This window comes from Myotis yumanensis, unplaced genomic scaffold, assembly GCF_028538775.1.
Source record: "Myotis yumanensis isolate MYYU_CA2020_CCGP unplaced genomic scaffold, mMyoYum1.0.hap1 SCAF_4, whole genome shotgun sequence".
Classification (NCBI taxonomy): domain Eukaryota; kingdom Metazoa; phylum Chordata; class Mammalia; order Chiroptera; family Vespertilionidae; genus Myotis; species Myotis yumanensis.
Genome location: NW_027223755.1, coordinates 109088200 through 109108387, shown reverse-complemented (window position 1 = coordinate 109108387; position 20188 = coordinate 109088200). Strand labels below are relative to the sequence as shown.

The 20188-nt window shown below is 44.1% G+C and overlaps 1 protein-coding gene across 6 annotated transcripts in view; it reads left to right on the top strand.

Annotated features, from left to right (window-relative positions):
- Nucleotides 1-3127: 3127 nt before the first annotated feature.
- The window catches only part of TNRC6A (trinucleotide repeat containing adaptor 6A), an 85376-nt gene continuing 68315 nt past the window's right edge, over nucleotides 3128-20188 (top strand). For 5 of the 6 annotated variants that reach the window (XM_070413655.1, XM_070413654.1, XM_070413651.1 and 2 more), the window contains exons 1-2: nucleotides 3128-3281; nucleotides 3586-3633. In XM_070413655.1, the coding sequence (XP_070269756.1) occupies nucleotides 3277-3281; nucleotides 3586-3633 (53 nt within the window). In that variant the 5' untranslated portion in view covers nucleotides 3128-3276. Of the gene's footprint in view, nucleotides 3282-3585; nucleotides 3634-18132; nucleotides 19942-20188 lie in introns of those variants that run through there. The other variant, XM_070413652.1, reaches the window with a different exon arrangement.

Genomic DNA, 20188 nt, shown 5'->3' with positions numbered 1-20188 from the left:
CCGAGACCCCGCCTGGGCCCTGCCCAAGGTGCGGCAGGAAAGGCCACTGGAAATCAGACTGTAGTCTGGCCCTCCGGTCCAAGCCTCAGCCAGTCCAGCATGGCCACCCTCTGGATCCGGTTTGGAGCCCCCAGACCTCCTGGGACTGGCCACCGAAGAAGCTGCCCACGCCCTGACAGGGCCCCACAGACTTACACCACCAGGACAGAGCCTCAGGTAACGACTGTGGTGGCAGTTTTTTGCAGAACAGAATGCAGGCGTTTGCCAACTGGAAGGTGGAAAAAATCTATCTGGCCTTGAATTCAGAACCTAGAGACACCTATGTCACCGGAATCTTTGAGACCCCGGGTAGATGCCCCTGACGACACCCCCTCTCAGTAGGAAGTAGCTACGGAAGACGGACCCTCGCCCCCTGACCTTGCCCGGACTCTCAATTTTTTTACTATTACCAAACGCCTGGAATGATAGATCCTCCCTTCCCCCAACTGGTGGGCGGAGTATGACGTAACCTGCAGCCCGAAAATACCTGAGTGACTAACCATGTACCTTATATGGACTATACATTGGACCACCAATCCACATCTGCCAAGTACCCTAAGCCCTTGTCCTATATGGACAATGCAGTAAGCCACCAATCAGTGTGCGCCCAGTACACTAAGCCCCCCACCCCTAACCGTTCCACCCCTCAAAAGGCGTGCCCCCCCCCCCCCCGGCATATGCTGCTGTCCTCCCCTTGTGAGACAGCCTGGCAGGTGCTTCTCCTCTAATAAAGCCTGTAGTCATGGTAATAAATAAATAAATAAATAAATAAAAAATAAAACATGAAATCTATTTTCGTCCACAAGGTCAAACCTCCAGACCGAGCCTTGGCGGGTGTGACTCAGAGGTAGGGTGTCCTCCCGTGCACTGAAAGGTTGCTGGTCCTATTCCTGGTCAGGGCACATGCCCGGGTTTCAGGCTTTATCCCCAGTAGGGGGCGTGCAGGAGGCAGCCAATCCATGTTTCTCTAACCGATGTTCTCTACATCTCCCTTCCTCTTTCTCTCTAAAATCAATAAAAACATATTTAAACGAAAGAAACATCGAGTTATTCAAAGCTAAGAAAAGCCCAATTTTTTAAAAAGTCAGCTAAACTTGACAGCTGTGCTAATGTTGATAGTATTACTGTTTTCATTGCCTTATGCTGTTGTGGAAAATTAGTCATAAGCCTGGCATGAAAGCATACTGTGATTCATATTTTTTTAATTCCTAAAGAAATACTGTAATATGTATTGTTTAAAAACATTTTTATTGATTTCAGAGAGGAAGGGAGAGGGAGAGATAGAAACAGCAATGATGAGAATCACTGATCGGCTGCCTGCCGCACGCCCCCTACCGGGGATGATGTGCCCCCATTTGATAGGGAATGGAACTGGGACCTCCTGGTTCTTAGGTCGCTCAACCACTGTACCACACTGCCGGGCAATTTTTAACATTTTAAGTAGAAATAACCATAAAGGAAAACTAAAGTAAACATATGTGTGGATGAATTGAGGGTAGGAACGATGGCAGGAAAAGGAAAGTCACTAGCATTTATTTGGTGCCCCCTACATTTTACAATTTTTAAACCTGATTTTAAAAAAATGTTTTTTTACACATTCTCATTGTATAAAAAGAGCCACACACACACACACACACACACAACCAGATACATTTAAAAAAGAAAATTAACATTTTGGTGGCGTGTTTTAGGACTTTGCATCCATCCATCCATTCATTCATTCAGTTGTTTATTACACATCTCCCCCAGAGAGGATAGGAACTGAGCAGTCGGGGTGGTTTTGTTTCGTTTAAATGGGAAAAATTGGGGCCTTCTTTAAAGCCAGAGGAAGAACCTAGTTTAGAATGAGGAAAATGGGATGAGAAAGAAATCCATTCCTTCTCAGCATACAGAACGGGCTTAAGCTCAGCGGAAGAAAGGCATCGTGCGGAAGAAAGCACACCAATGCATGTCCCTAACTTTACCTGCAAGTGTGCACCTGGCCCACCTGCCGCCCACGCGTCCTGCTGGTTTGTATGCGCCGCTTTCCTAGCTCCGTGGAGGCAGGTTTATCTCTCACTTTACCCTCACGTCTGTGTCTTGCCGAGTCCACATCGGTAGCCCCGGGGGCATCTGTATGTTTCTCGCTGTGTGAGCGGCCGTGGAGGCGGCCTTTCCACTCCCTCGATTGTCACCACCCCCCGGCGGTTCCTCCTGTTTCCCGCGTGTGGGCAGCGTCCGCCCGGGGCGCGCAGCAATGTGTACACGGGCATCCCTTCGCTCCCGGCCGGGGCGCTAGCCGCTGTCCCCTCGGCCTGTCCAGTTAAAAATGACAGCAGCCAACAACCCCACAACGGCCACCCCGTGCGCAGGGATTAAAGTTACACCCAAGTTGCGGCCAGGGCTGCAGAATTTCAGCCTTTCGTCGGTGTGCCCTGCGGTCGGCCATCCATGTCCTCGCAGACCAGGGGAGGTTTGACTGCCCCGTCCCGCCGGACACGGTGGCGTTGAGAGTGATCCGCCGCCATCCCCGGGGCCGGGCTGCCTCTGGGCACGGACTGTGTGCAGACCCCGAGGCGTGCTTCCCGGGCAGGGACTCCCGCACGCGCCCGGCCGGTCCGCGGCCTGCAGGGGTGGGACGCCGCCCGGACACCTGCCGCGCCCGGGGGTGCGCTCCCGGCCGGAGGCGGGCGCAGAGCTAAACAGCCGCTCAAGGTCAAACCTCCTCGCCGCTGCGCCAGCTCCTCGGGCTGCTGCAGGGGCAGAATGTGCGGTTTCGGAGATTTTTTTTTTTTTTTTTTTTTTTGGTGTGATTCTGTGGGGGAGGGGCCTGCGCAGGAGAGGGAACGGGTGTCGCAGCAGAGGGGAGGCCGCCGTCACCTCGCAGCGGCGCGGCGACGCCGTCGGGCTCGGGACCCCGGCCCCGCGCTGTGCGGGGCGCCCGGGCGGCGGCGGGAGAAACGCGCGGGGGGGCAGCGCTCGCGCCCCGGCGGTTGCCACGGGCTCGGCCAGTGCGCGGGCCCAGTTGCTAGGCCGTCCATCTTGAGGCGGCTGGCGGGGCGCCCCGGAAGGGGTTGCGGAGCGGGGCATTCACTTCCGGCCTGGGGCCTGCGGCAGCGGTGGTAGCTGCGGCGGCGGCGGCGGGTCGGTGTAGAAAATGGCGCTGGCGCGGCTGCTCGGGCCTGTCCCCGCGGCGCTGCGCAGGGCTTGAGGCTCGCGGCCTCGCTCGCCCGCCCCACTCGCGCGTGCACTTTACACATGAGGTGAGCGGCGCTCGGCCTCCTCCGCCGGGGCAGCCGCGGGCGCTGCCGCAGGGCCCGCGACCGGAGGTGGCGGGGGGCCGGGCGCCCGAGCTGCGGGCCTGGGCGGGGGCGCGGGCTGCTCGGCGGCGGGCGCGGGCGGGAGCGGGGCCGCGGGGCCGGCGGGGGTCGCGGGCCGCCCCTGGGCGCCGAGGGCTGCAGCCCCGCGGCCGCCGGGCCCGCCCCTCCCCCACCGGCCGCGCCGCCGCCTCTGCCGCAGCGGCCCCGCTTCAGGCGCGTCCCTCTCTCCCTCTTTCTTTCTTTGCAGAGAATTGGAAGCTAAAGCGACCAAAGACGTGGAGAGGAGTCTTAGCAGGTGAGGCGCGCGCCGGCCGCCGCGACCCCCCGCTCTGCGCCTTTGGGGCCGCAGGTTCCCCGTGTCATTTTCCCCGCTCGCAGGGCGCACACCGGGAGGGGGCCGCCGCGGGGCTGCGGGCTGCGGCCGCCGCGTCATGGCGCGTGTGGGCCTTGATGGGGGACCGGCGAGGAGCAAGCCCCGTAAACTTGGCGAAGGCGTCCTCGCCTCGCAGCCTGGAATGAGGGACTGGTGCGTTAATGACTGGCGAGCGGTGCAGGCATTGTGTGACTCACGGCGAAGGCAGCCCCGAGGGCGTGCTGTCAAACTGTTTTGGCTTCCCCGTTATTACTTTGTAACTCAAATTGTTGCCTTTATAGAAAGATACTATGTGTTCGCTTTTTTGTTTTTTTCCCCCCAACACTGTAGTCAGGAGGGTTCTGTTGCACCGGGAACGGTTTTGCCCTTGAACTTCACTGAGCAGAAACTGCGTTTTGTTTTCTTTGGAAGCTACGGGTCGTGCCTCCGCTCTTTCATAGGCTGGTAAATTAATTTAAAATATGTTCCCTGAGACGTGGTTATCATTCTTACCGGGCTTGGGTGCTTTTGCACTGGTAACTGAAATCATCACCACGGAGGGAGTGTGTTTTTTTGTTTTGTTTGTTTTTTAAATGATGTCTTTATGTCATCAAGTTTATGGAATTGTTTACTTTTATTGAGCTGTAATTGCTTAAGCCTCAAAGCAGTCAATGCCCCATGCTTAGCTCCTTTTCACTGTTCTGCCTTACCGACTTTTCCTTTCCTATTCGCTGCTTTCCTTTGCATCATTTGGGACACTCAGGGAAACTTCTAGATTAACCTACTAAGTGAACAGCGTTGTTTCACCTGAGCAGAATAAAATAACATTTCTCCTGTCTCAGATCTTTGTGTAGTCTGTGCTTGATGATTGTAAGGTTTAGGTTTGTGTTGACGTTAACACACGATGCCAATTGCCTGGCTGTTTTTTGCCATATAGAATCATTTCAGATTGCTGGTCTTTGGAGTTTTTGAGATAAGAATCTGTTAAAGTGATCATTAAAGATTCTGTTCAGTTGGTGAAGGGTGGGCGTCACTGACTACCAAATAAGAGATTTTCTGTTACTTAAAATAATTATGGAACCATTTAAAGGAAATTAAGCCTGACATCACTGACTTAACTGTTCTTGGACATTTAAATAAGTTTTGTTGTCAAAAGCTATTAAGGAAATGTTAAAGATACAAAACAGGTGGCGTTTTTAAGGTGTAATTTCAGCAGCAGGAAGGAGCTTGGAGTTGGGGTCTATTTTTCCCTCCATTTTTGCTTTGTCAGGTAACCATCAGTATAATTCCTGTAGAGGTTTCCTGGGACTTAATTAAAAAGTGGTCTCTACCACGGATACAGTTTTCATATGTGATTACAGTCCGTTAGCTAGAACTTGGATTCTCTGTATCAGCTAAGTATCGAGTTTGCATCCTAACTCTACCACTTACAATATGACCTTGACTCTTGGCAGTTCACTTAGCCTCTCTGTGCCTCATGTATAAAACGACAGGCTTGGGCCTGACAGTTGCTGAGGTCTGTAGGCCCTTGGGTTATATAAAAAGGAGTCGAGTGTTGTCCCTAGCCATGGAAAGCTGTACAGTCTACCAGGAGGACTACAGTAAGTCCATAAGTAAGTAATATAGGGTAGATGATGGTAGGGGTCCAAACAGGACACCGTCTCATTATGAATGAGCATCTTCAGTTGGTCAGAAGGGACGAAAAGGAAAATAGGAAGGAGGTTACAGGATAGTAGTGTGTCCTCAGGACCATGAGAGGGGCACATTTCCTAGAGGGTGAAAGTGTTCTGTGGAGGGAGAGATGTGAGTAGGTGGGCAAATGCTTCCTTTCACCTTTAGCTCTTGCTTCCTTTTTCCCAAATAAAGAGCATTTATCTATCTTTACCTATTTGTGCCCTCCCCAGGAAGACCAGGCATTAGTCACTTAGTAAACATTTCTTGAGCATCTTCTACTTCCAAATGCAAGACTAGGCCTTAGGGAGGAGAGGAATGAAAGTAGCTAAATTTATTGAATGCTTACATCTGCCTGGTACACTTTCCCAAGGACTTTAAATGGACTCATCTGATTCTTGGAACATTCTGTGAGGTAGGTGCTCTTATTATCCCTGTTTTGTAGATGAAGACTTAGAGGCACAAAAAGGTTAAGTAACTTTCAGGGGGTCATGCTACTGGAAATTGGAGGAGCTGTCTGGCTTCAGACTGTATTGTCTCTGATTAGAGACATGCTTTTTCATCTTGAAATATTTGAATATCTGGGGAGGCAGAAACCACAAATACATGCAATTCTTTTAGATCAAAATTTCTCCACCTGGGCACTGTTGATGTTTTGGATCAGATCATTTATTATTGTAATGTCTGCCCTATGCATTGTAGACTGTTTAGTATCTGCCAGTAACACTCTCCATGCAATTGTGACTATCAGAAATGTCTTCATGTGCTGCCAGAACCCCCCTTGGGGGAGGGGGGCAAATTGTCCCAGTTGGAAACCACTGTTCTAGAGCTTTGCATTTTTTCTGAAGATAACCATGTTAATGTTAAATCTTTAAATGTTAAATTAATTTCCATTAATTTAAACATCTTTTAATACCATGGGAGTGTAAATCCCATTGTGTGGACCCCTGGCTTCTAGCATCTGAAATGGCAAATTCGTATTGCCGGAAATTCTCCTTTTCCTCTGCTAAGTTACAAGTTCTCAGGACCCTGTGCAAGGGAAACAAGTCAATAAAATTGGCGCAAGAGATAATTTTAGTTTACCACCCTAGGTAAGCTATCTTTCTCCTCTGTTGGCCAGTAAAATTGTCTCTTTATGTTAGTATCATGGACACTGAAAAGAGGGAACTGTAATGTCTAGGTGTAATGTCAGTGTCATTGGAACTGAGCTTTAAATAATGGAATCGATTTTGAAAAGCAGAGAAAAGGGCATTGTAAGAACAGCAGGGGTAAAGGCATACAATCCAGAAAGTACAGGGAATTTTGAAATGGCAGTGAGTAGTTCAGTTGGCATAAAAATGTGGGGCAGATGGAGAGGTTCTTGAATATCAGATTGAGGAACTATTATATGTTTTTCGGCAAAGTAGCAAGATGATACAATGATAACTAGTGATCTAGGCAAAAGGTGATGCAGACCTGAATAGAAGTGGTGATAGAAAAGGTGAGACAGAAAAAGTCACTGAGAAAGTGGAACCAGGGATGAGTTGTGAGAGGAGTCTAAGTGGCCCTTCATCCTGGGTGAATGGGAGATTCACTCAGCCTCCGAACAGAATAGAGGTCAGAACAGAAATCGGAGTTTGGGGAAGGAAGATAAGTAACATTTTCTAGTTATAAAAAAGTCTAACTCAACTGATTTAATTAAAAAAAATATTTTGGAGGCCAGAACCATGGAATTACTGAGTATTTAGAGCTGGACCATGACATTAAGTAGAGACCAGTCAGCATTCTGATCCCTTCATTTTACACAAGAGAAAGCTGTGGTTGAGACAGAGCCAATAACTTAGTCGAGGTTCTATTCCCTTAACAAGTGACAGGCCTTTTGACTCCCACTGTCCCTACACCTGTGCAGTGTCCTATTCTACATTACACAGTAGAGAAAAAGATAGCTTTGGTTTCTCCTTTCTAAAAACGTTAGAACAATTTTTCTCTATATTTTGTGCCCATTCTAGTAAGGAATTTACCATAATGTAGGTCATAGTGTCTGAAGCACAAGTGACATGCTTCAGGTTATGCTGTTTGTTTTTCTAAACCAACATTAAATACCATCATATAAGAGAAGTTGGTAACACTAGTACTGCATGATGTAGCATCTAAACTGAGACATTTGTGTTGGAGGTGCTTTTGCCTGCCTGGGACAAATGCTGAATAAGAAAAGATGAGGAACAACAGGCATAAACCAGGGCATTTGATGTCCCTTAGGGAGCATGGACCCTGCTCCTGCAATTCATCAACCTCTGTCTGGAAAAGCAGTCATTTGATTTGGTTAAGCTTTTCTGCTGCTTTCTTGTGAAACGGTTTGTAGGCCAGCAAATTTATATTGATAGGTTTCTTTCTAGCTTACCCCAGCAGCTATATGGTAAGTCAGTTGATAGAATAAATGAATCACCAACTAAGCTTATCTTTAAATGTGTAACAACCTTCTGGAAATTTAAATATAAATGTCATGAAAAAATCCGAGTGCTGTTCTGTAATCTCTTGTGAATTTTGGCATCTGACGTCAGTCTGCAAGTATGAGGTAAAGTCTTTTACAGTTGTGTTTTATGACAGCCTCAAAAGTCTCGCCCATGATTGCAAAGACTAAAGTCGGTATGTGCTGTATGCATTCTGCTCAGACTGACTTATGATACATCTCTCACTCAAAATCGAAAAAATGTCCTCTCATTTGCAATTTAAAAAATTTAACCCTAAGCAAAGAACCAAGAATGGTACAATGAACACCTGTACTGTGCCTCTATCTAGATTTACCAAGTATAACTATTTGCCAAATTAGTGTTTTCGTGCCATGTCACCACTAAACAACTTTTATGTCCCAGAACAAGGGCATTCTAGGTAACAGCAAAAGATGATCACCACGCACAAGGAAGTTAACTTTGTTACTGTCTATTGGGTCCATATTCAGATGTTCCCCGTTGTTCCAACAACGTGTTTTTAAATATGTTAAATATGAATTTAAGCCTCAATGCCTTAATCCAGGGCTGCATTTAGTTGCCTTGTCTGTAATTCCTTACATCAGGAGCAGTTCCTTGTCCTTTTCTTCCCCTTTCATGACTGACATTTTGGAATATCCAGACTAGTCCTGTTTGCAGGCTTCAGTTGGGATTTATCTGGTTGTTTCTGTGTGATTAGATTCAGTTAGACCTTTTTTGCAGGACTATCACATAGGTGACGTGTTGGTTCTCAGTGTATCACCTGCCACCCTCCCATACACACCATTTTAAAGTAAATTAACAGTTTACCTAGTATGCACTATGTTTACCTTATACTAACTCAGTTTCTTTTATTTTACAATGTGCTAGACAATTCATTTACTAGTAAACTAGTAATTTAAATTGCTGAAATTACAATAATTACAGGTCTTTAAACTGATCAGTTGTAATGACTGAGGCCTTGTTGAAGGGTTATTCTGAAGGGAGCTCCCTTTTAGACATCAGAGTTGCCTGTTTTCAGCTTTCACCGGTGACAAACTTATAACCCTGGTAAGAGAACGAAACGTAGGGCCTGGACTTGTGCTATGCATTCTTGAAAAGAATGCCCTATTGGAGTAGGGTGGCATTGTGCCACCAGAACAGGGCTTCTCGTCCTGAATTCCAGAGAGACCAGATGGCAAAGGGTCATGGAGATTTTAAGATTCAAAAGAGAGAAAGTAACATTCTACTAAGGCATAGTTTTTATTTTCAAAACAAACATAAAACTAATATAGTTTAAGTTTCTTATTAAGGTAGTCTTATTTTTAAGTGATTTACATACTCTGAGTTGGCTGTGAAGCAGAATCCTAGCATTTCTACTCTTGTAACTAGGGAACAGCATTTTGAATTTTCAGCAGGACTATAGTATGTTATATGACGATGACTCAGCTGATTTCCCAGCTCTAATGGAATGCTCAAAACAAATTGAAACCTGGTTTCGGAATTTGTACTTTGAACCTTCGAGATATTTTCTGCAAACAGTGATTGATTGGATTTTGTATAATAAACAAGGTTAAATCAAGTCACTTGTTTGCTGTTCTTACTAGTAGTTTTAAGTCAGCTAACATTTATTAAGCAGCTTGCTGCAGTGATACTGAATACATTTATAATTTTGACATCTGTGTTTTGTTGACTTTGGGCCCTTCTTTTATTCTTTTGAAATTCCCCCTAAAACACCAATAGTGCTGGTGGTGCTTACATATGCATTGATTTTAAATGTATTTTTAAGCGTTACTTCACTCTTTGATAATTGGCCATACAAAGGGTGTTAGAGAAGTAGGTTTACTTAATATTCTACGTGTGATTCCCTAGGTGTAATGTAAGGCATATGAGCGAGACTCTTACCGTGTCAGATAGAAAGGGACATAAAGTGTGCCTTCTCCACTCTGCTGCAGGTTAGTCATCCTCAAGCCACAGTTCTAAGCCTGCCGCTTACTATTTCTTAGAAAGCTTTGCTTGCTCTCCCAGTGACTCTGGAATTTAAGTCCAAACTCTAGTCTGTGCTCAGCTGTCTGTTTGGCTTTATGCCCTGTACCTCTTGTTCTATCCTCAACTCCTTTTTCTCTGAATGTTCCCTTCAGATCCTCTCTCTTTTTTTATAACAGCTTCATTGAGATAAAAATTAACCCTTTTAAATTATACAATTCAGTGATTTTTAGTATATTCAGAATTATGCAATTACCACAACTCCCTAATTTCAGAACATTTTAATCATCCCTCCTCCGACCCTGGAACAAAAAACCCTGTGCCCATTAGCATTCACTGCCCATTCACCCCTAACCCCAACCCCTGGCAACCACAGATCTATACTCTGTGTCTATGGATTTACCTACTGGGCATTTCATGTAAATGGAATCATACAATATGTGGCTTTCTGTGTCTTGCTTGTTTCACTTACCATGCTTTCAAAGTTCATCCTTACTGTAGTGTGTTGTCAGTACTTCATCTGTGCCCATTTTTAAGTTTGGTTATCTTTTTATTGAATTGTAAGAATTTACCTATTCTAAATATAAATCCTTTATTAGAAAAGTGATTTATAAGTATTTTTTCCCATTATGTGGGTTGTCTTTTCACTTTTTCTTGATGTCCCTTGAAGCACAAAAGTTGGTACATCTAGTTTACCATCTTAACCATTTTTTGAGTGAACATTTCAGTGGTATCAAGCACATTCACAATGTTGTGCAACTATCACCACCATACATCTCCACAGTCTTTCATCTTGCAAAATTCTCCCCTCCCCTCAACCCTTGGCAACCACTATTCTACTTTCTGTCTCTATAAATTTGTTCCACATGCTGCATATAAGTGGAATCACAATGTTTGTCCTTTTGTGACTGGCTTATTTCACTTAGCATAATATCCTCAAGGCTCATCCACATTGTAGCACATCAGACAGTTGATTTCTGTGTGTTGATCCTGTATCCTGCATCTGTGCTGAACTCCTTTATTGTTCCAGTAGAGTGTGTGTGTGTTCCTTAGAACTTTCTATATATACTAGAGGCCCAGTGCATGAAATTCCTGCACCCGGGGCAGGGGGGAAGGTCCCTCAGCCAAGCCTGCGTCCTCTCGCAGTCCGGGAGCCCACAGGGGATGTCCGACTGACAGCTTAGGCCCACTCCCCATGGGGCAGTTGGACGTCCTTAGGGCTGCCGCGGAGGTGGGAGAGGCTCCCGCTCCCGCCGCTGAGCTCACCAGCTGTGAGCCTGGCTGAGGGCTTCTGGCTGAGCTGCGCTCCCCCTGTGGGAGTGCACTGACCACCAGGGGGCAGCTCCTGCATTGAGCGTCTGCCCCCTGGTGGTCAGTGCACGTCATAGCAGTTGGTCGTTCTGCTGTTTGGTCAATTTGCATATTAGCCTTTTATTATATAGGATGATCATGTCACTTATGAATAGAGATAGTTTTCTAACTTCCTTTCCGATCTTGGTGCCCTTTATTTTCCTTGCCTAATTTTCTGACTAGAAGCTACATATAGTACAGTGTTGAATGGAAGTGTCAAAAGCAGACATCTTTGTCTTATTTCTAATTTAGAGGAGAAGCACTTGGTCTTAAAAATAAGTATGATGTGAGCTGTGAGCTTTGGGTACATGCCCTTTGTTAAGAAAGTATCCCTCTAGCCCTGGCATGTTTTTGTTTTTGTATTTTTAGTTGAGAAATACTTGATGTCTAACTTAGTATAAGTTTAAGGTGTACAACATGGTGATGTGATATATTTAAGTAGTCCAATATAATTGCCACCAAATCATTAGCTAACACCTCTAGCATGTCACATAGTTTTTGTGTGATGAGAACATTAAAAACCTAGTCTTTTTGCAACTTTGAAATATATACTATAGTATTGTCTGTAATCACTATTCTGTGCATTAGCTCTCCAGAACTTATTCCTCTTCTACTTGTAAGTTGTAAGTCAATTCCCTCACCTCCTGGTAACCACCTGTTTCTGTAAGTTCATTTTTTATATATTTCACATATAAGTGATATCATACAGTATTTGTTTTTCTCTGTCTGGCTTACTTAGCATAATGCTCTCAAGGTCCATCCATTTTACCGCAAATGACAGAATTTCCTTTGTTCTCATGATAAAATAGAATTACATTATGTGTGTATGTGTGTGTATCACATCTTCTTCATCCATTGACACACACTTAGGTTATTTCCATATGTTGGCAATCATGAGTAATGCTGCAGTAAACATGGGAGTGCAGATATCTTTTTTGTTGTTGTTTTTTTTTAATTCTCACCCAAGGATATTTTCTCCCCACTGATTTTTAGAGAGAGAGGAAGGGAGGGAGAGAGAGAGAGAAACATCCTTGTGAGAGAGCCACATTAATTGGTGCCTCCTGCATGCCCCCTGGTTGGCTGGGGATGGAATCTGCAAACCTAGGTATGTGCCCTTCACTGGGAACCCGAGACCCTTTGGTGCAGGGGAGTAGGAGTGGGGTGTGGGGGGGTTGAACTCTAACTATTGAGCCATACAGGCCAGGGCTGCAGATATCTTTTTGATATTCTGTTTTCATTTCCTTTGGATATATATCCAGTAGTAGGTTTGCTGGGTCATTGGTAGTTGTCTCTAAAAATGTTTGAGGACTGTTCATACTGTTTTCCATAGTAGGTGAGCCAATTTACATTCCCACCAACAGTGCACAAGGGTTCCGTTTTTTTTTCCATGTCCTTTTGAACACTTCTGACCTTGTCTTCTTCTTGATGATAGCAGTTTTAAGAAGTGGCAGTTCCATTTTCTACTGTATGCTCTTTCTTCTTTGGTTGCAACCTTAGCCTGGTGTACTGTTTTGTATTTGGTGTCTTGTAGTTAACATTTAGTGTACACTGCCCTAGCCAGTTTGGCTCAGTGGATAGAGCATTGGTCTGCGAACTGAAAGGTCCCAGGTTCAATTCTGGTCAAGGGCACATGCCCAGGTTGTGGGCTCGATCCCTAGTGGGGGACTTGCAGGAGGCAGCTGATCCATGATTCTCTCTCATCATGGATGTTTCTATCTCTCTCTCCCTCTTCCTTCCTTTCTGAAATCAATAAAAATATATTTTTTTAAAAAAACATTTAGTGTACGCTTATTATTTGCATCTGTTAAGCACTTGGTCTGCATTACCTAATTTAATCTTTACAACAACTCTTTGAGGGAGATTCAGTTTGAGACCGCTCATAAATGAGGAGATGATGACTTTGGAGAAAATAAACAACTTACTAACACAGCAGGCTGTGGAGTTGCGAGTTAAGCCCACTTCTCTTTGTCCTTGGAGCCAGAGCTCTGACTGCATGCTATGCTAAAGGGAAATGCTTGTTTTTAAATAGTACATTGGACTTACACTGGTCCTTAAAGAAGTAGAATGTGGGTGGAAGAGTGAAGAGTGTATGTTCAGTGGTGGTGATGGGCCTAGAGAGTTAGTAAAAGCAAAGAAGCAGGAATTGGCATTTATTGGAGTGCCCAATACTGGGGAGCACAATACAAGTAGAACTGGTTTTTGTTCCCAGAGCTGCAATTAGTCTTATTTGGAAGAGTGAGATTAACATCTGAAATAATTAGAAAATGAGCATTGTTTAATTAGAGGTCAAGGGTGAGGTTTGTATGAGTTGGAAAGTAACTAGTAATTAAGATAAACCTCAAAGAGGAATAGAATCTAGGAGGGTAATTTAGCAAACCGGATTTTGGGTCAGCCTTAACACTGCCTTGTACCATACAACTCACTTAGCCTTTCTGATTCTTAGTTTCTTTAAGTGTCAAATGGGAATAACATCAGTACTATGTTTCAGAGTTGTGGGTTCAAAATGGGTAATATCTCAGAGCATTTTGTACACTATAGAATGCTTCTGTTATTATGGGGGTAATTTCTAATCTCACCAACTGTCCTCAACCTGAGCTTTTTATTTTAAAATAGTTTCAGGCTTAGAGAAATTTTGTAAGAATAGAGCAAAGAATTCCTGAATATCCTTCACCTCTGTTCCTCAACTATTAACACTTAACCACATCTGCTTTTTCATTCTCTCATTAGAAAGATTTTTTTAAATTGATTTTTAGAGAGGTGAAGGGAGAAGGATAGAGACACAGAAAACATCGATCCATCGGTTCTCCCCTACATTGAGCCAAAACTGAGTAACACTGGCCAGGCTATTCTTGTACAATTTGCCTATTAAAATTAGTAAATGAAAGTGGTATAGCATTATAGCTTTAATTTGCCTTGATTAGAAAGAAAACCTAGCAAGTTAACTTAAAAATTGAATTAGGTTTATACTAACAAGCACAAGTTTGGTTCAATATCAGAAAACCTATTTTTACAATCCTATATAATAAAAGCCTAATATGCTAAGTGTCCAGTTGTCAGTTGTCCGTTCAACCAATCAAAGCATAATATGCTAATGATATGGTAAGGACACTCAGTCATTCGCTATGATATGCACTGACCACCAAGGGGGCAGACAGTCGACTGGTCGATCAGTCTCTATGAGGTGCACTGACCACCAGAGGGAAGAAGCTCCGACCGGTAGTTTAGCTTGCTGCTGGGGTCTGGCCGATCCAGACTGAGCGAGACGGGCCAGACCCACCCTGGAGCTCTCCCACAGTCCCTCCCTGGCTGGCCAACCTCCCGCATCCCTCCCCAACCCCGATCGTGCACTGGTGGGGTTCCTCGGCCTGGCCTGCACTCTCTCACAATCCGGGACCCCTCTGAGGATGTTGGAGAGCCGGTTTCAGCCCGATCCTGCAGGCCAGGCTGAGGGACGCCACTGGTGCACGAATTCGTGCACCGGGTCTCCAGTTAATTATATCAGCGATCAAAAGTCAAAAACCATATGACCACTATGATTTATACAGTGAGATCTCCCTTCTGGTTCACAATCCACCTCTTTGCCTCTGCTCCCTCTGCCACAATCACTATGAATACATATCCTTTCTTTTTACACAAATGGTAGCGTACTGTGTACTTTGTCATGCGCCTTGCATTTTTTCTGATGAGTTTTTTTTAGAAGGACATTTTTGTTCATTTTTGATAGCTTTCTAGATACCTTCTATTTCTCTCGTTTAAAAATGAACTATTGAATTCCTCAAATGTGGGACCTCACAGCTTAGATATTCACTAGCTGTGGTCTAGCTGTTTTTCCCACACCACTCCCCCACAAACATTCACAAAATAAAAGTACTGGAATTGCTGTGTTAAAGACTACCAGTGCCTGCTCCCTCTTTTCAAAACCAGTGGCTGTTCAGTCTTTGTCTTTGATTCCTTTGCTGTTCTTGCCCCTGATCACACCCTGCCATGCCTCTTGGAACTTGAATACTTTGTGTTTCCTCAGTACATTCCATTGTGTGTTCTTGTAAAGGTGAAAGGAAATAAGAAAAGGATTGTGGAGGTGCAGTCTGGGGAAGATCATTTAATGCATCTAAAGGAAATGGACTTATTCTCTGTGGCTCCTGAAAAGAGTGAATACTTTGCTTGGGAGGGGAAAGGAAAGACCATGGCATTTTTTTATATTTAATTTTTTATTGTTGACACTATTGCAGATGCTCCTGATCCCACCCCCACCCCCTTTGCCAAACTATCCCCCTTATACTCACTTTAAGTGTTTCTGTTGAGAAATCAGCTGGCGTTCTAATGGGTACTCCCTTATAGGTAACTTTCTCCCTCTTGCTTTAAGATGATCTCTTTGTCTTTAATCTTTGTCATTTTAATTATGATGTGTCTTGGAGTGGGTCTCTTTGGGTTCATTCTTGATTGCAACTCTTTGTGCTTACTTTACTTGTGACTTCCTTCACCAGCTTAAGCAAGTTACCTATCATTATTTCTTCCAACAGGTTCTCTATTCCTTGCTCACTTTCTTCTCCTCTGGTACACCTATCATGCAGATGTTATGTTTCATGGTATCCCAAAGTCTCCTTAAACTATCCTCCTGCTTTTAAATTCCTTTTGCTGCTCTCATTGGGGGGGGGAGGGGGGGGGTTTCCTACCTTGTCTTCCAAACTGGTGACTTGATCCTCTGCTTCATACAGTCTACTTTAATTCCATCTAGCATATTCTTGATGTCAGATATGGTATTCATTTCTGACTGTTTCTTACTCATGGTTTCTTTGTCTCTTTTCATGCTGATAAAGTTCCTTGTAGTTCTCACTAAGTTCCTTGAGCATCCTTATAATCATTACTCTGACCTCTATGACTGATAAGTTGCTTGCCTCCATTTCAATTAGCTTTTTCTGGAGAGTCCTCCTGTCCTTTCATCTGAGGGCTGTTTCTTTGTCTCCCCATTTTAGCTGTCTTTTTGTGTTTGTTTCTTTGTATTAGATAGAAATGCTGTGATTCCCAGTCTTTGTGGGGTAGCCTTATGTAATAAGTGTCCTATGGGACCTGGAGGCGCACTCTCTTCGCTCTCCTAAGCTGGATGCTCCTTGTGTAATGTTTCATGTGTGGGTTATTTGGGCTCTCCTGTTGTAACTGGGTCTTGATTGTGTTGTCCTGTTCATGGGTGGGAACTCCCTCAGACTGTCTGACTGTGAGGTTCAACCCTGACCATGTTGTGCGAGCTAATGTACAGATGCTGACAGAACAAAACAAGAGACAAAACAAAAACATACAAGAGACTCCAACAACAACAGTAAAAACAACCACAAAAGAAAAGAGCGTTAGGAAAGAGAAAGGAGGACACAAATAAAAAAAGAATAGAAAAGAAAATTGAAGGAAAAGGGGGGAAGAAAAAAAGAATATGAAAGGAGTGAAAAATAAGAATAATGAATAGGAAAAGGAAACGAGTAAAGAAGAGGAAGGAAAAATTATGAAAAGGAAAAAAGAGAAAGAAGAATGAAGAATTAAGAAGAGGAAAAAAGAGAAGGAAGACAATAAAGTAGAGTAAGAAGACAAAAGATAAAAATAAGAGATGAAAAAAGAGAAAGAATAAAACAAAGCAGTAAAAAAGAAAACATAAAGTAATGAAAAAGAAAAAAAGCAAAGTGGAGTTCAGCAGAGTTTAGTGCCTGCTGTGATCTCCCTTTGGATCCTGCTCTTATGTTTACTGAGGCTCTTTTGCATGCCAGTTATGGGCTTCCTGGGAGGTACTTTGGTGCTAGCCACTGTCAGAAGCTGTCCTTTTTTGGCTCTTGGGAACCTCTGTGAAGCTTCAAGTGATCCACAGTTTATGGCTGCCTCCACAGGGCTTGGCTGTGCACCGACGTGTCCAAGCTGTGCTCCAAGGCTGGTTTTTTAGCAGCAGGGGGCCCAGGGTAGACCATGAGTTTGAGAACCAGATTTGAATCCTGGCTCCTCCCTGTACTGGATATATGACTTTGGACAAGTCACCTAAACTTTTTGAGGTTCAATTTTTTTTCGTGTATAAAAGAAATATATTTACTTACTATTTTTTAAAGTAACAAATGAGAAAATATACATAAAGTACCCAGCATAATCACTAACACTTTAATCACTGAGAGGTTTATTCTCATTCCTAGGTCCAGAATTTGCAGATTTGAGGTATCCTGCTTCTAATCTTCAGGGGATGAATGATTGCTGGCTGGAATCTTATCTTTGTGAAGCAAATATAATGGATCACTTAGACCTATCAGGTCCATCAACCTTACTCCTTTTAATAGATACCTTAAATCAGGGGTCCTCAAACTTTTTAAACAGGGGGCCAGTTCACTGTCCCTCAGACCGTTGGAGGGCTGGACTATAGTTTAAAAAAAAACTATGAACAAATTCCTATGCACAATGCACATATCTTATTTTGAAGTAAAAATACAAAACGGGAACAAATACAATATTTGTATTTGCATGTGGCCCGCGGGCCTTTGTTTGAGGACCCCTGCCTTAAATGGTAGAGCCATGTCTTAAATGAGTCTCTACTAGCATTTAAATCCTGAAAGCGGAAGTGTTTGGGCATAGGTGGAATTCTATATAATAAAAGACTAATATGCAAATCGACCAAACGGCAGAACAACCAGTCGCTGTGATGTGCACTGACCACCGGGGGGCAGACACTCAATGGAGGAGCTGCCCCCTGGTGATCAGTGCGCTCCCACAGGGGGAGCGCTGCTCAGCCAGAAGCTGTGAGCTGGGCTCACGGCTGGCAAGTGCAGCAGCACTGGCGGGAGCCTCTCCTGCCTCCATGGCAGCACTAAGGATGTCCAGCTGCCATCAGTTAGACATCCTCTGCAGGCTCCCGGACTGTGAGAGGGTGCACGCTGGGCTGAGGGACTCCCCCCCCCCCCCAAGTGCATGAATTCCGTGCACCAGGTCTCTAGTATTTATTTATATATATTTTTTCCAGTTGGCTTTCTGAAGGAAATGTAGGAAAAGTGGTTAGTTGGCCTTGAAGAACAGAATTTTTATCTCTATGCTTACTAGTATAGTAACAAATGATATTGTAGTATTTCTTTGAGATATCATGTGGTACTTCTTTTAAATACTAAAGATGCCGGGAGCCGGTCCATCCTTGCTGCTTGCAAGGGACCTGGCGTATATAGCATACTGTTCTTAATATGTTTTACTCCCCTTAGCGCTATGTGTTTTGACCAAGGTCACCTCTCCGAGAAAGGTTGTTTCTCCAGGTGGGGATTTTTCCCTGAGGTTAGGGAGGGGATACAACCCCTTAATTAAGTGCCAGGCGGGTAGTTAAGCTACATAATCTTTACTCCCTGGAATGAAGATAAGAAACGCCCTAACCTTTGTAATAGAAATTGACAGGATTAAAATCGACTGGTATAAATATAGATGTAACAAGACAATAAACATCAGATCCTCATCAGCTCCTCATCAGCTCCTCATCAGATCCTAACCAGATCCTAGCCAGAGAACATGGCAAAAGATCCTGGACAGAACCTGGCTACAGAACTTCACTGGAGAACCTAGACAGAACATAGCAAGAGAACCTGGACAGAGACTGGCTGGAGAACCTAGCAAGAGAACATGGCACCAGAACTTGGTTGGAGATCCTGACCAGAACTTGGTTGGAGTTCCTAACCAGAACTTCGCTGGAGATCCTGGAGGGAGAACCTCGCTATGCTGATGAACTGAACCCAGTTTCCATGTCATTCCTTCTTCGCCGACTCCGTCCACACCTTTGGGGACCCCTGGACCCGCTGGGGTTGGACCCCAGCATAAAGAGACCATTTTTGGCTAGGAAAACACTTGCTTAGCCTCATCAAAAAGCTTTGAAAATGAAGTTTGAGAAGGGAGAAAATATTCCAAATAGATAGTAAAGTAGCATCCTATTAAGTAAAATTAGTGACATAGAAGATTAGAGAAGGATGTGCCTATGACTCCCAGAACACAAAGAACAGATGCTGAAGATTCCTGACCTTTTCTACATAATAAATGCTCGGAGTAATCTTGAGAAAAGTAGAATAAATGCAGTTTTTTTGGGGGGGGTGCCACTGAGAATTGGTGAGAAGAGTTCATGACTGGGCATTTGAATGCTTCCTAGAGGCACTATAGAGGCACTATGTTAAGTAACCATTTCTCATTTCATCTTTATAAAAATGTTATGAAGTAGATATGTACAGCAATTTACTCCCAGTTTTAGTACAGAAACTGACTGAAGACAGTTAAGTATTTAGAGCTAGTAATCAACTTTTGATGAGTAACAGGACAATGATATAATTTAATTACTTTGTTTTCTAACCATACTCTTTCTCTCATATGCTATGGCTGGCTTGATCCTTGACTTTCCAGGATAGCAGTGCGAGTGAGTCATGGTTACAATTGGCACCAATATATTTTGCTACTCTCTTAGCCACATGACAGTTCTGCTCTGAACAAAGGACAACGAAATATAACAAGTAGTCATCCTCTTCCTCCAACTTCTGCTAGTAGCAGTAATTCTTCACTGTACTAAATGATCATCGGTCATACGTGGTGTCACTCATTTAGTTGTTTACTGTCTACCTGCATCTCCACTGTCTAATCCATCAGCAGAGCCATCCTGAGTTTCTTGTAATCTCACTTCAGGTCATCCACAGCAACCCTTCCAGTTTCTTATGTACTTGCCAATCTCTTTCGTTTTATTTTCTAGTCTCATTCCTGAATCTTACCTTGTCGGCCTTCTATTCATAATGTCCCTTCTGGAAAACTTCCTCAAGGCAGAGTTTAGGTACTTTCTCTTTGTGTGTTGATTTTTTTCAAGTATCTGACGATTTTTAGTTGTCTGTTGATATTATGAGTGAAGGTTTAGGTTCTAGACCAGGGGTGGGCAAACTTTTTGACTCGAGGGCCACAATGGATTCTTAAACTGGACCGGAGGGCCGAAACAAAAGCATGGATGGAGTGTTTGTGTGAACTAATATAAATTCAAAGTAAACATCATTACATAAAAGGGTACGGTCTTTTTTTTTTTTTTT